This window comes from Carcharhinus amblyrhynchos, chromosome 19 (assembly GCF_965287045.1).
Source record: "Carcharhinus amblyrhynchos chromosome 19, sCarAmb.v2.hapA, whole genome shotgun sequence".
Classification (NCBI taxonomy): domain Eukaryota; kingdom Metazoa; phylum Chordata; class Chondrichthyes; order Carcharhiniformes; family Carcharhinidae; genus Carcharhinus; species Carcharhinus amblyrhynchos.
The window spans coordinates 43,290,502-43,306,350 of NC_137342.1; the positions used below are offsets into that span (position 1 = coordinate 43,290,502).

Genomic DNA, 15,849 nt, shown 5'->3' on the forward strand with positions numbered 1-15,849 from the left:
CTGCCTTGGGGTGCTTTTTTTTTATTATTTTTGTCTTTTTTTGCGTTTTTATTTTCACAACTATATAAGGGAAAAAAAAGCTCTGTGAGGTTTGCTCGCACAACATCTCTAAGGATGACAGGGGGTGTGGGGGTGGGGGCGGAGGGCTTGGGAAACATGGAGCGCTTTTACAAAGAGAAATAACAAACAATGACCAATCTCAGGCAACAAGACTACAGCTTTAGCAATTTAACAAATTTTTTTTTCCTCTCTCGGTATTTTTGTTTAAATCTATTTTTTTTTTTCCTTTAATTTTTTTCAAACACGAGAGAAATTATTACAAAACACTCAAGTAACAAAATGCCCATGTAATCAAATTGCTTCTCACAAATAACAGAATTAAGCACGAGGCAGGAAGTACCTTTTATTTTGCTTTTTTGTCATTTTGGCACTAATTCCATTGATTTAAATCGCTGTTTTCTTCAAGCCAATCTCACATTTTGCTGAACAAAGAATATATCCAACTGTTAATCTCACAATGAAAAGTAACGAACAAAATCGGACGTCAAAAAACGGTTTACACGGAAAGCACAAGGTTTTTCTTTTGTCCTGGAATTGTATATATATATATTATATATATATAATTTTTTTCCCCCTTTTCACTCGGTGATTTAAGATTATTTTGGCCGCCAAAAAGAATCTTTTTTGTCGAGTGAACCAAAAAAGTCTGCCGTCTTACGAAACATTTAATTATATAACCTTAAAAATCGCGATGACACCAAAACTTAACCCACACAGTTACCAACGTGACGAAGTTTTACACGGACTGCTTTTGTTTTAATCTTCTCCAATACATTTAAACAGTATAAAATATAGGTCATTTAATGTGCGTTTACCACAGATTGTCTAGGTGTGAATCAGTTCAGCAAAAGGTGACACAAATAGGTAGTCTTTCCCCAAACATGGGTCATCTTTTTTTTTCATTAATTATCTTAAACTAGTCTACAAAAAAAGTGGTTTTTTTATCTTTTCTATATATATCGATGAGAAAGTGAGCCACTTAAATGGCCTTATCAAAACTTTACACTGCCTGAAAAATGTAAAAACTATTACAGAGCTCTTGATAATATCTGACCAGTTGCATCAACTGTTCAGAAGTAGTCTGCTTCATTGAGAAACCAACATTCTGCATTCTAGCCACATATTGCTATTGCTTTTCCAAGTGACCAGACAGAATGCCAATCCCTGCATAATACTTTCAAGTTTGTTTCGTGAAAAAAAAGAAACATTTTCGCCACAGGTTATTTTTTTTTCCCTTCTCTCTCTCATATAATTTTTTTAAATTTCTCGCTTTACTTTCTTAAAATAATTTTTTTTTTCCCTCTTTTTCAGTCTTAACACAAATGCAGCTAACGCCTTTTCACAATGATCTCTTTTAGAATTCAGAGCTATGTGAGGTCACATGCAAAAAATCTCGTAAAAGTCAAGCTAGGTCAAGGGGATCAAGTAGGAGGACCAAGTGTGATGTGAGGTCAGAAAGACATCAGAAACAATAACAGGACGATGAGCTTTTTTTTTTGGATTTTTTTTTGACGCCACAGGGACATGCTAGGCAAACGATGAACTAACGAGCATGAAGATGTCTAAGGGAAAAAAAACAAGGAAGAGTCAAAAGTTACACAGAGTCTACGCAGCAGGAACAAAATCATTCTCATGGTTTGCAGAACAATGCAAATCTCAGTCATTAGAATCTACGAGCCATTCACATAAATTTGCATTTTTTTTTGTTTAATAACAACAACTGTTAACAAAAAAAAGAGAAAGCAACAGCAACAGATAAAAACATCCAAAAGAATCCATCGGTACTTTAAAAGAGATAAGAGATGGATTGGTTTTGGGGACAGAGATACAGATTTTGTTTTTTTTTTAATTAAACAGGTATACAAACAAACAAAAATAAAAGTCACAAGATTTAAAAAAAAGAACTCGAACTTGACTAGATAATGGAAGCTATGAGTAATGAGATACCACACAAATAAAGGGGACAGAAACAGGAGAAGCGTGAGTGTTGCAAGGTTGTGATGTGCGTGTGTCTAACTGCAAGGATCAACTCCTCCCCACTTAGCACTTCTTAAGACTACATCACAAAGCAGGCTCTAACTATCATAGAGGATGAGTTATCTCAGATATCCAATAAATTAACTATAGGTACTTAATAAATAACTTCCATTTTTCTGAGGCAGTAAAAATTTATATAAAAATAGAGCTGCTTTTTTTACAAATAAAATGTACAGACCTGTGGCTTTCCTTCTTGTCATATTAGATGCATTCTTTAGTAAATGTTGCCATTTAACCTTCTCTTTTTATCTTACCCCTCCCGCGAAAAAAAAGAGCCCAAATGGTGGCAAAACAGATCTCGAAGGCTTTTGTTCGCCAAAAAAAAAACCAATGCAATCTGATTGCAGAAAACGGATTATCTAACTTGTGATCACATCCTAATAGATAAAATTCTGGTTGAAGTGAGAAAGATAGGAAAGGAAGAGAGAGAGGAAGAGAGAGAGAGAGAGATAGAGAGGGGGGAGAGAGAGAAAGGGGGGTTTGGGTGGGGAAAGGGGGGGGGGAGGGAGAGAGAGAGTGAGAAATAAAATTATAATAAAAGGAAAATGTTAGTGCTTCACTTGGCATCACTTTCAAGCTAGACCACCATATCGTTAACCTGTAAACTGTTGGTGCCTTACTAAATCTATGTTAACTGGGTCTGTTAAGCTTAATAAAGCACCTGGTGCCCCATTGTCACGTGGGTCCGTCTGGCACCAGTGACTGAGTTAAATTGCACATTTCGGTTATTTTTTAAAATCTTTTTAAGACATCTTTTTTTTTTGCAAAATTCGATTTGTCTTTTACGGAACAAAGCAAAAAATTAAATACTGTAAGTACAATAAGAGTTAAGATACTAAACATAACGGGAATGGGAGGAAAACGGGTGGCGGGGGGGTTTTTGGGGGGTTGGGGGGGGGGTGGGAGAGGGCTGGGAGGGAAATGGAAGTGTAATGTTAAAAATTGTCTCCTGATGAACATTGGCAATGATCCTCCTCAGCCACGGGCTGGTTCATGGGACTTACCCTAACAAAGCTAAAGTAACAGCATTAACCTCCCACTCTACACTCAGTACGGTTTGCTGTCATTCTTGGATCGTTTCAGCTGAACCTTTAAGCGCTTCATCCCAATCTGAAAACCATTCATAGCTTGGATTGCGGCCTGTGCAGAAACTGGATTGTCGTAGCTTACAAAACCTGTAAAGAGGAGGAGGAAAGGGGTGGGTTGGTGGTGTTGAGGGGGAATGGAAAAGAAAAGGGGGGAGAAAAAAAGCATTTAACCATCTCACAACAGGCCAGTGAAAGGAAGATTTCATGCTTATGAAACTATCTGTCTTGGAAAAATGCCAACGCTGTTCCAAGTACAGCTTGTTACTTTGAGGGCACATTGACTGTTGTTGAATGTGCTGGGTTGCCAATTCTGACCGCGTATATTTCTGGAAGTTTCATCACCCGATCGCCTGCGTCCCACTTCCTGAGACTGCCACATGTCCGCCATTGACCACCTGACAAGCCAACATCTTGGATGGCGCTGCGCCAAATTGAAAGTGTGTTCACACTCTTCCTTGACCAAGTTAATCGTGTCAACTGCCAAGCCAACAGCCTCACTACCCCAACTTTAATAGTTTTTAAAACTATAAACAGGTGCTCAAATGAAAAGCAGTGGGCCAGAAATAATCTTTCAATTGCTGGTGACTGCCACCAATGCTGGACAATTTGCAGCCTGACCAGTAGGCCGAAATCTGGAAATCACAATGTTTTAGGTTAAGTCTTTCCTGAATGCCACTTCATGATCCAGGTTTCACAGAGCACTCATTTCTCTATATCTTTCTCAGTGTTAGAAATTAGGCTCTAACCAGTCATGAGAAAACCAACTGAACAAAGAAAATTGAACTTTTTTTTAACATTCTTTTATGGGACATGTGCTTTGCTGGCTGGCTAGCATTTATTGCCCAGCCCTAGTTGCCCTTGGAGGGCAGTTGAGAGTCAACCACATTGCTGTGGATCTGGAGTCACATGTGGGCCAGGCCAGGTAAGGGTGGCAGATTTCCTTCCTAAAGGGCATTAGTGAACCAGATGGGCTTTTCTGACAATTGACAATGGTTTCATGGTCATCAGTGCTATTGCAATGTAGGCACTTTTCCATAAATACTGCAATAGTGACAGCGTTTCTGGAAAAAAAGATCTGCAATTAAGAATCTACTGACGACCATGAAACCATGGTGTGCGCAGCAAGATCCCATAAAACCGCAATGTGATATTGAGCAGATAAGTGTGTTTTCGGTGTTAATCGAGGGATCAAAATTGGTCAGGACAACAGGGAAAATTCCTTTGCTCTTTCTCAAAATCGTGCTGTGGGGTCTTTTATACCCATTGAGGGGGCAAATGGAGCCTCGGTTTAATGTCTCATCTGAATATTGGGGCTTTGGACAGTGCAGCATTCCTCCGGTACTACGCCGGAGTATCAGGCCTGAAATCTTTGGAGTTTTGGCGGGGGGGGGGTGGTTATACCCATGAATGTCTGACTCAGGGATCAGAGTGTGACACAACCATAGTTGACCTAAAGAGGGAAAGTTTGATTCTCTGCTACCTTTTGGCAAGGAGCTGCTGTACACGTGATAGTGAGAAAGGCAAATCGCAAGGTTATTTGGAAGTGGGTGGCATAAAGGCTGAGTTTGGTCCTGCCATTGGTAGTGGTTGGTTTAAAGGTTTTTATTTGTTAATATCACAAGTTGGCTTACATTAACACTGCAATGAAGTTACTGTGAAAATCTCCCAGTTGCCACTCTCTGGCACTTGTTCGGGTACACCGAGGGAGAATTTAGCATGGCTAATGCACCTAACCAGCACGTCTTTCAGACCGTGGGAAGAAAGCGGAGCACCCGGAGGAAACCCATGGAGACACGGGGGGAATGTGCAGACTCCACACAGAAAGTGACCCAAGCTGGGAATCGAACCCAAATCCCTGGCGCCGTGAGGCAGCCGTGCTAACCACTGTTGCCACCCTTTTTGCGGGCTCACGATAGGAAACATGAGCTGGTTTCCCCTCTTTAGCTCAGGAGAACGGCTGGTAGGCTATCATTGTCTAACTGGGACAGTGACCGGAATTTTATCACCCTGCCCACATGGGAATCGGAGCGGGTGAGGGGTGGACAATGGGAAGGTCTTTTGATCTCGGGTGGGATTCAGGATGAGCGAGTGTATAATTTCCCACCCTGAGTTCGGAATATAACAGGAATCAAATATATGGCCACCTGTTTGATACTGTCTATTACAATTGTCTGCAGAAGCTTTAGGAAAATTTTATCTCTACTTATTGGATCCACTTTATGGGTCAATAGAGTGTGTGCAAACAGTCAGAATATCAGGCACCAACCCAAACCTCAGGTCTGGGATTACGTGAAACCCATTCACACATCCTTACCAAAGCACTTGCTAAGATTGGTCTGTTTATCAATGAAGACTTTAGCAGACACAACATTTCCAAACGGCATAAACATCTGGAGGATGTCTTGATCTCCAAACTCTTGGGGAAGGTGGTAAATAAACAGATTCGCACCTTCGGGCCCTGAGGATGAGATTTAACACAACTGAAATCAAACACCGCAAACAAGCTCGACACGTTTCAATCGCATGTTATTTCTGAAGCGAGAAGCATCTTTAGTTGAGGCAACATCTTTAAAGAGACGGCAAACAAAGTTCTGGAAATGCAAGCGGTCAGCAGTCACATGGTCTATCCGGTGAGAAGGGGCAGGCTCAGCTCCCAGCTGCATCTTCACAAACTGGGTAAGTTTTGCCGCTTCTCATCTGAAAGATTGAATGCAAGCAGGCAGCAGGAGTCAGTGAGGGACAGTCGGCCAGACGACCCCCTTCCCTCTGATAACAGACCACCTTGGAAGGCTTTCCGAGTTACCCCACCCAGAAGGAAGTGGACTTGATACTGATCAATGAATGAACACTGAGCAACTGTGCTCGAAACTCTATCACAGAGCCCATTACGACAGGCCGGATAGAATACAGGTGACAGTCCCGAGACAGTCTCATGGGCAGCGCTGACTTACGATGAGCTACATGAGCGAGACACCAGCCAACATCCTGTGGAGGTGATGGGGGTCTCGGCTGCCGGCTGAAGACCGAGTGGGTCATCCCCCCCCTCCCAACGCCTCTTTTACAGGCAAGGGTGGCCACGTCCTGTTCTACTCAGGTACTCAGGCCAGTGGGGTCAAGGAATTTTGGGGCACAAATCCCATCTGGCAAGCCCCCCCCCCCCCACCTCCCTCCCACCTACCCACCAACCCCGGGGCCTGCAGGAGCAACCCTGCATGGGTTTGGTTGATGTGCAGCGATGGCAGGATGAGATCACAGAATCCCTCCTGTGCACAGGGAGGCCATTTGGCCCATCAAGTCTGCACCAAACCTCCGACAGATCTTGGCCACACCCTTGCCCTGTGCCTGCAACCCCACAGATTTATCCCCCTAAACTAAACATCTCTGGACACTAAAGGGGAAATTTAGCATGGCCAATCAACCTAACCCACACATCTTTGGACTGTGGGAGGAAACCCACGCAGACATGGGGAGAACGTGCAGACTCCACACAGACAGTGACCCGAGGTTGGAATTGAACCTGGATCCCCAGCACTGCCAACCACCGTGCCCGTCCTAATGCCCAGTCAAGAGCCTGAATTGGCAACAGGGTGGGAAGATTGTCCACACATCTGCCAAGGACAACTTTGGGGTGAATGCGGATCCTGACCTGCCAAATTAAAGGAATCCACTGCCACGGGGCGGGACATCTGATTTTGTCCATTGAGTTATTATCGCTCCAGGACAGGGGGAATGAATTCACCTCACGCTGAACCCAAACATTCCAAACGGTGGTGGGAAGGTTAAGACTGTCAGGTAATAATAATTCATGCAGGTGAATTATTGGTTTTAATTAGGTGACAAATTTGGCCGCCCCAAGTGCACAAGGCAATAAAACCTCCCACACACTGATTAAAGCACCTCAGCATTTAGCCAGCGCACACAGCTCATTTATTTCGAGGACGCTTGAGGTTAATAAAGTGTGTGCTGCGAGTTAGAAGTTCATTAAAGGGGTAATGAGACTTTGCGGAGTTTTAAAGTGGCAACAGAAATGACAGAATGGGAGACACTCATAGAAGAGAAACCAACAGACACAGCTAAACTGGCATTGTGTAATACTGATAATCTTCATGATCAAATATCAAGAGTGATTTAACCCCAATAACATTCACTAACAGCTATTCTTCAATCAACCCAGCTTATTTGATCAATAATTTAATACTAATTCTTTCACTAATTGGATTATTGTCACCCGTTAACAAATTATCACTAGCATTCCCCACTACTTTAACCCCAGTTTTTTTCTAATCCATCTTTATTCCAGCTGCCTCCTGAGAGGTGGGGGGTCAGTAAGATGTCTTTGAGTGAAACGATATTGAGACTCGGGCCTGCACACAGGTGGTTGTCCCTCGCTGCCCCGGATTAACATAGCTCCCCTGGTTCGAGCACTGGCGGTTCACTTTATCACGGGCAGAAGCCCAAAATACAAAGCTGCCCATGGACACTAAGTTACTGATCCCGCAGAGCTAAAGGATGGCCGAGTGAAAATAGGAACTAACGTTATACAGATGGACCTCTTGAGCCAGAGACTTTCTTTTTAGGGACAGTCAGAGGAAGTTGCAATTTGCAGCAGACCACACTGTAACGGCCCTTCATACTTAAACACCTCAGACTGAATAACATCAAATTCACCCTCCACTCCCCCCCCGCCACTTCACTCTACTTCTTGTTCTGAGATTCCCTGCTGCATCCTGTTGGAATGCCTTTCCAATCATCGGCCTCTGAAATATCCTTGAGTTTCAGCACGGCACCAAGTCTTTCCTTGGAGGTTAAGATAGTGAGCTGCCAGGGTTTGCATCCCCACGGTGCTGGCTATGATTGAGAATGAATCCAGAGGAACTCGGGAAGATTTATCATTCGGAATAAGGATCCTCATTGAAGATTAATGGCAAGATATTTAAGTGATTATTTATTTGACCGATTTCTGTAAAATCATTTCAGCAGCTCGTCCTGATGTAATGTGAATGGCCCTGCAGTGAAAGGAACAACTTCCATTGTCTATCTTGTTGGGTGGACTTCATTCTTCAAAAAGAAGCATCTTCTAATTCTTAACAAGGCAATCACCCCACCCCTCTCAGTGTGTGCACTGTAAATCCCTCATTCCTCTCGTGTCCTGTTTCCAATTTCAAGGAAAGGTCCATAGAAGTAGCATTAAGCACGCTGAGGACATTAGACAGCATCAGTACTTCCAAACATATTTTTATGGGGGTATGGGTCTAGGCTTTCAGTGATTTCCCCTCTTATCACCTTGGGATTATTCAGTAGTATCTGGGGGGATACATTCGAAGAGTCAAGACGACCAACCTGGCTAACAATTCTGAATCCCCAGCCTCCATCAAAAATATTCACCTCTATTGATTTAAGTCCAGTGCACACCTTTTATTCCCCACTTCAGATACCCAAAGCACAAGGTCCAATATCAGAGTCACCCATTCATCTGTCTCTGCCTTCTCCAACTCTTCCCCATTTTCCTCATTCCTCAGCACTCCTCTTGCCAAAGATCTACTCGCCCCAGGACCTCTTCTCAAACTCTGTGCTTTCTCTCCCATCTTCTCCCCAAATCTTGTTTAATTCATCTGATAAATGAAGGCTTCAATCTCCTCTGATCTCACTCCTGATCATCAGACCCTTACCCCACCAACCATGCTTGTTGATATCACTGCACTATTTCACTGGCATTAAATCCTACTCCCTGAACACCGGGGGTGGGATTTCATGGCCTCGCTTGTCCCAAAACCATAAGACCCTGCTTGAGGTCAATGGGCCGTTCCATGGTCTGCCCCTCGCCTGCTCTGATTCCCGTAGCGGGCAGGACAGTAAAATTCTGGACCGTGTGGCCCATTCACAGTCAAAGCAGTCCACAGTTTTGCTTGAGAAGCAAACACCCCTCTCAAACCTGCAGCTCACCCTTCTATCCTTTGCTAGGACCACAGGAACAGGAGGAGGCCATTTATCCCATAGGTCCTTTTCTGTCATCAGTTAATCATGGTTGATCTGTGACCTAACTTCATATACCTGCCTTTGCCCCGCATCCCTTAATATCTTTAATTAACAAAAATATATCAGTCACAGATTTAAAACTTACAATGTATCTCGTATCAATTGCCACTTGTGGAAGAGAGTTCCAAACTTCCATCACACTTTGTATGAAGAACTGTTTTCTCATTACTTTCCTGAGAAGTCTGGCTCTATGTTTAGATTCCGCACCCCAACACCAACACCCACCCACCTGCCCTCACCCATCCATCCGCCCACCCACACCCTCTCAAAGTCCTATGGTGGGACCTTCCAGCTATGCTTGCCCCAAAACTGGAGAATCCCATCCGAGGTCAAATGGACTTTTGCATGGGCCACCTCCCACCCCCAAACCCCACGGCAATTCCTGTGGCGGGCGGGACGGGAAAATTCTCCCCGCAAATTCCCTAGCCAGCAGAAACCGTATCTATCTATCTGCCCTCTCTGTTCCCTTTGAAAACTTTGCTCAAAACAGTCTTGAGCTTTCTGAATTCCAGGGAATCCAACCCCAGTTTGTGTGGCTCATCTTCATTGTGTGAATCCTGGTGTAATTCTGGTAAACTGCATTCCTTCCATGGCCAATACATCCTTTCTGAGGTGTGGCATCCAGAACTGCTCAAAGTAATTCCAGTAATGGTCTAAACAGGGCTCTGGATAACTGAAGGATGACTTCTAACTTGTTGTATTCAATCCTCTGGATACTAAGGGCCAACATTCCATTTCTTTTCTGGATTCTTTTCCATAACTTTTTGATGATTTTTGAATTGCCAAATTTTTTGTACCTCCGCTTTTTGCCATTTAGAAAATGCTCTAGATGTAGCTCTTGGGGCTAAGGGAATCATGGATTGGGGGTGGGGGAGGATCAGGATATTGAATTTGATGATCAGCCATGATCAAAATGAACAGGGGGACAGTCTCCAAGGGCTGAATGGCCTACTCTTGCTTCTATTTCTACGGTTCTATCCTTTAGAGCTCCAAAGTGGACAGCCTCACAATTTTCCTACGCTGAAATACATTGACCCACGATTCTGCCCATTCCCTTACTCAGGGGTCTCTCTGCTTGCTCTCGGCCGTCCCCACCCCTCCGCTGTCGATCAGTATTTATGTGACACCCCCCCCTCCCCGCTCTCTGGAATCCTCTCCTCAAACCTCTCCACTTTTGGTACCCCGCCCCTTTCCTGTTGGTAAAGGTCGCTAACAAACCATTCTCTGCCACTGTGCCGTTACTCCCTACCTGTGCCTCCAGCTTGCTGCCCAGTGTTGGGTTCTGCTCTGCAAAGTGCTGTGAGCCATCTTTCTGTACATGAGAGGAGCACAACAGAAATCTATGCAGCCGTTGAAAACTAAAGCCTACCATTAACACGAACATATGTGTTCACTGGTAACTTGACACTAATAGCTTTATGTACCAATTTACTACAAAAAATATTCATTACCAACTTAACATCAGTAACATTGAATATTAATGCAATACAAATACCCTTAAGTAATATCAGTAAGTTGAATTGGCAATTTAACACTTGCATTGTTTACAATTAATCACCTACTGTACTCATTAATATTGCTTATTGACTTTTAAAAGAAATAACTTCTGTTCCAATTTTATTACTAATTTAATGTTCATTACCAATATCTTTTAATGTTGATTTATCAATCGCGTTCAAGACCCATACATCAATACCGGCAGCAATGCGTTCCATTGCAAGCTGTGCTTATTACTGATTCGCACCCATGTACTGGAAATAACTTACATTCGCAAGAAGAATGATGAGTGAGCTATCCCGGCAAATTGGGCTAATCGTGCTCATTGCTCAATTCTAATAGGGTAGGGCTGGGATTCTGAACCTTAACATCGTCAAGGGAGTCAAGCAGACAAGCCCACCATTCATAAAAGGAGTGGATGAAGCAGCTGGTCTGGCAGCTGAGCATAGTGAGTACGACCATCGACACATCAGCAATCCTGCCAATGGCTTGTACAAGTGGTGACTTAGCTGGGTGATTTACTCAGGATCACACCATTTTGTGAATCTAGCTTGTGTGAATATATTCATTACCAATCTAACACCAGCACCTTTCATTATCAAGTTACAATCATGAAGTGTTATCAGCAAACTATTTATAATTCATCTGTCATTCAACACCCCAAATTTTTAATTGCCAATTTAACATGAGTGGATTTCGTTCCCAAATTTCATTACCAGAATCATAGAATCCCTACACTGCATTGAGCCTGCACCCAGTGCACCCAATCCCCGTCAGGCCCCATCCTCATTACCCCATGTATTTACTGTTAATTCACCCTGACACCACGGGGGAATTTAGTATGGCCAATCCACCTAACCCACATATATTGGGACACTAAGGGATATTTAGTATGGCCAGTCAACCTAACCTGCATATCTTTGGAGTGTGGGAAGAAACTGGAGTACCTGGAGGAAACTCATATGGACTCGGGGAGAACGTGCAAACTCCACACAGTCAGCCGAGGTTGGAATTGGACCCAGGACCCTGGCGCTGTGAGGCAGCAGTGCTAACCACTGTGCCAGAGTGCCACATCAATGGTTGGGCTTTAGGGTGAGGGTGGGAGTGGGGAAGGGGGGGTGGAATTAGACGTCACAGGGGAGAGTGCAGAGGTGCCACCCAGTTTCACATCAATGGTTGGACTTGAGGGTAGGGAGGGGGGGAATTAGATATGACAGGAGGAGTTTGATCAGCAGCCTGCACATACACCCCATTGGGATTGCCTTGTCCATGGAGATGAGTGTCATGGGGAACCCAACAGGACACAAAACAAGTGTCAAACCTTCTCAGCCCCTTTTATCTCCCCCGGTTGAATTTTGTCCCAATAGGTTTTACCGAATTGATACCCATGACTGACGCCAGCAATTTTAATAGTGGTCTATTATCAAGGGCAGCAGATTTCATTCTACATTTGATCAAAAAGAAATGAATATTGATACATCACCAAAGAGACTGAGATTGTTATCAATCACAGAGTGTATTAACCCATAAATTACCACCATTGACGATTGGACAACTTGTCCCCTCTTATCAGCATTCCATTAATGGATGCCATTGAGATTCAATTGTATCTGATAGATACTGAAGCTTCAAACCAGCCAGTAGAATCATAGACTGAAACAGAACAGGAGGTGACCATTCAGCCCATTGTGCCTGTGCTGGTTTTTTTTTGAAAGAGTAATTCAATTTGAGTCCCACTCCACTGCCCTTTCCCCACAGCCCAGCAAGTTCAAGTCCTGGTCGCCTCTCTACAGGAAGGATGTGGAAGCTATTGAGAGAGTGCAGAGGAGATTTACAAGGATGTTGCCTGGATTGGGAGGCATGCCTTATGAAGATAGGTTGAGGGAGCTAGGTCTCTTCTCCTTGGAGAGACAAAGGTTGAGAGGCGACTTGATAGAGGTTTATAAAATGTTGAGAGGAATAGATAGGGTGGATTCTCGGAGGCAATTTCCCAGGGCTGAAATGGTCGCTACGAGAGGACACAGGTTTAAGGTGCTGGGAAGCAAGTAGAGGAGATGTTAGGGGTAAGTTTTTCACTCAGAGGGTGGTGAGTGAGTGGAATCGGCTGCCGTCAGTGGTGGTAGAGGCGAACTCGCTGGGGTCTTTTAAAAGACTTCTGGATGAGTATATGGGATTTAGTGGGATTGGGAGTTACAGATAGTTCTATGGCTTGGTAGGTATGGATGTGATTGGCGCAACTTGTGGGCCGAAGGGCCTGTTTGTGCTGCAGTGTTCTATAACTCCCTGAAAGTGGCCATACAAATGGATAGGGTGGTAAAGAAGGGGTATGGCATGCTTGCCTTTATTGGTCAGGGCATTGAGTACAAGAGACAGGATGTCATGTTGCAGCTTTATAAAACGTTGGTTAGGCTGCACTCTGAGGGCAGGATTTTCCAGCCACACTCACCCCAAAGGCCAAAAATTCCCATCTGAGATCAATGGACCTTTGCATGGCCCACACCTCCCCACTACAATTCCCCTGGCGGGTGGGTCAGGAAAATCCTGTGGTGTTCAATTCTGGTCGCCACATTACAGGAAGGATGCGGAGGCTTTGGAGAGGGTGCAGAAGAGGTTTACCAGGATGCTGCCTGGATTAGAGGGTAACAACTAATAAGGAAAGGCTGGATAAGCTTGCAATTGCCCTGTCCACGGAGATGAATGTGATGGACAACCGGACAGGACACAAAACAAGTAGTTGTTTTCTCTGGAGGGACAGAGGCTGAGGGACACCCGACAGAAGTCTATAACATTATGAGAGTTGACAGTCAGAATCTTTTTCCCAGAGTTGAAATGTCTCATACTAGGGGGCACACAGTTAAGGTGAGAGGGGGAGAGTTCAAAGGAGAGGTGAGGAGCAAGTTTTTTTTTACCACAGAGAGGGGTAGGTGGCTGGAACGTGCTGCCAAGCGTAGTGGTGCAGGCAGATACCATTGGAGCATTTAAGATGCTTTTAGATAAGCACATGAACGTGCAAGGAGTCAAGGGATATGGATCAAAGGCAGGCAGATGGGATTAGTTTAATTTGGCGTCATGTTCGGCACAACATTGTGGGCCGATAGGCCTGTTCCTGTGCCATACTATGTACTATCACTGTTCTATGTACTATCACTGACCTAATTAAACTCTTCAATGACACGGAATCCATTTCTGATTTCACCGGACGTTTTGTACCGGTTGGGTGAAAACCCGACAATCTAAGTGAAGCACTCACCCTCCTTCTGGCTGCCTGCGGCACTCTGCTGCTGGAGCAGGCTCTGACTGTACAGTGTGGGCAGTGCAGCTGCTGCGTACTGCTGGATCCCTGAGTAAGCCTGGGTCAGTGCGTCCATGGTGCCACCCGATCCATTCGTCAAGCCAGTCGCTCCGAGTCCGCCATTAAGCGCCGCCATACCTGAGAGCATGTGAGCAACTTTACATCAAACCAACAATAGAGAGAAAAAATTGCACTCATTCAATAGTTCCTTACAAAGAGGGCTACCCTCTCACATTCCCAAATAAGACTTCTCGCTGTTGCAACTCGTTGTCATGCAACATGCAGGCAACATGCAGCTGAGCTGGGATTCTCACTGAGCGGCCGCAGGGATGGATGATGCTCACAATGTGTCTGTTGCTAACTTTGTTCTGCAGTTAGCGGCACGGTGGCACAGCGGTTAGCACTGCTGCCTCACAGCCCCAGGGACCCGGGTTCAATTCCAGCCGCGGGCCACTGTCTGTGTGAAGTTTGCACATTCTCCCCGTGTCTGCGTGGGTTTCCTCCGGGTGCTCCGGTTTCGTCCCGCAGTCCAAAAATGTGCGGGTTAGGCGAATTGGCCATGCTAAATTGCCCCTTAGTGTCCAAAGATGTGTGGGTTAGGTTGATTGGCCATGGCAAATGGCCCCATAGTGTCGGGGGAGTGGCAGGTTAAATATATAGGGTTATGAAGATAAGGCCTGGGTGGGATTGTTATCGGTGCAGACTCGATGGACCGAATGGTCTCCTTCCACACTGTAGAGATCCTATGATTTCTAGTTGTTCGATTGTCGGACTTGCTGACATTCATCAGAAGTCAATTTAAAACGCAGACATGTATTTGTAAACGAGTTCATTAGCCAGAATTCATTTGTGTTTGTATTGAATTCATTAAAAAGAAACTCATCAGTTGACTGGACATATCAATCTAAAGCAACACTATTTCAATGGGGATGAGTTTTCAGCCATTTTCCATTCAGATAACATTCCCTCCTGTCTGGAGCTTTGGGATGCATCATCTGACAGTCTGAGTTTATTTTTGTGCATCTGCTTTGGTGGATTCAGATCACAGACCATCCCTTCCTCCAGGCAAACTTCTTAAATAGGAATGTGTTCACATTAAATGAGTGTGCCTGTGCGAAAGGGAAAGAGCCAAGTAGGGCAGTATTTCCTAATGGGGGATTAGAGGAGACCCCCTCATCTGACAAAGGTGTACTAGGAGCCAATGGTTATTTAGATTCCGTTCTATTCTGCAGTCAACCTTTGCCACCATGCAGGGTTCTCCTGACCCTGATCTCATCCTGCTTCCTAGGCCTTTCTCTCAATTTGCTGCCAGTTTTGATGCTCAGGGAATAGGAATGTGTGTTTGTGTGTTCACATACTTGCTTTGTGATGCTTCATAATATTGTTAGAAATAGCAGCAGGGACAGACAATTTGAGCCCTCAAGCCTTGTCCATTCAATAAAAAACATGGCTGGTCAGATTGTGGCTTCAACTCGACTTCCCCACCTGCACCCCAGGCCCCTCGATTCCCTTATTTGTCAAAATATGTCAACTCTGCCCTCGTGAACAGGAGGAGATAGTTTCAGGATACGGAGATGAGGAAGAATTTCTCTCAGAGAGGGCGGTGAATCTTTGGAACTCTCATCCCAGAGACCCAGGAGGTTGGCTCATGGGAATTTATTCAAGGTCAAGACAGGCTGATTTTGGAACGATTGGGGGAGTCAAAGAGTGTGGGAAAATGGGCAAGAAAGTGGGGTCAAGGCCACAGTCAGATCAACCATGATCTTACTGAATGGCCGAGTGGGGGTGAGGGAGGGGAAGGGAGCACGCCGTTTAGTCTACTGTTTATCTTATTGTTTA

The 15,849-nt window shown here is 44.6% G+C and overlaps 1 protein-coding gene across 18 annotated transcripts in view; it reads right to left on the reverse strand.

Annotated features, from left to right (window-relative positions):
- Window positions 1–390: 390 nt before the first annotated feature.
- Window positions 391–15,849, reverse strand: part of celf2 (cugbp, Elav-like family member 2) — a 614,034-nt gene continuing 598,575 nt past the window's right edge. For 14 of the 18 annotated variants that reach the window (XM_080207682.1, XM_080207685.1, XM_080207681.1 and 11 more), the window contains 5 exons: window positions 13,969–14,148; window positions 10,471–10,533; window positions 5,500–5,643; window positions 3,102–3,272; window positions 391–1,622 (listed from right to left, as the gene is read on the reverse strand). In XM_080207682.1, the coding sequence (XP_080063808.1) occupies window positions 3,145–3,272; window positions 5,500–5,643; window positions 10,471–10,533; window positions 13,969–14,148 (515 nt within the window). In that variant the 3' untranslated portion in view covers window positions 391–1,622; window positions 3,102–3,144. The remainder of the gene's footprint in view (window positions 1,623–3,101; window positions 3,273–5,499; window positions 5,644–10,470; window positions 10,534–13,968; window positions 14,149–15,849) is intronic. The other 4 variants (XM_080207689.1, XM_080207686.1, XM_080207698.1 and 1 more) reach the window with 1 other exon arrangement.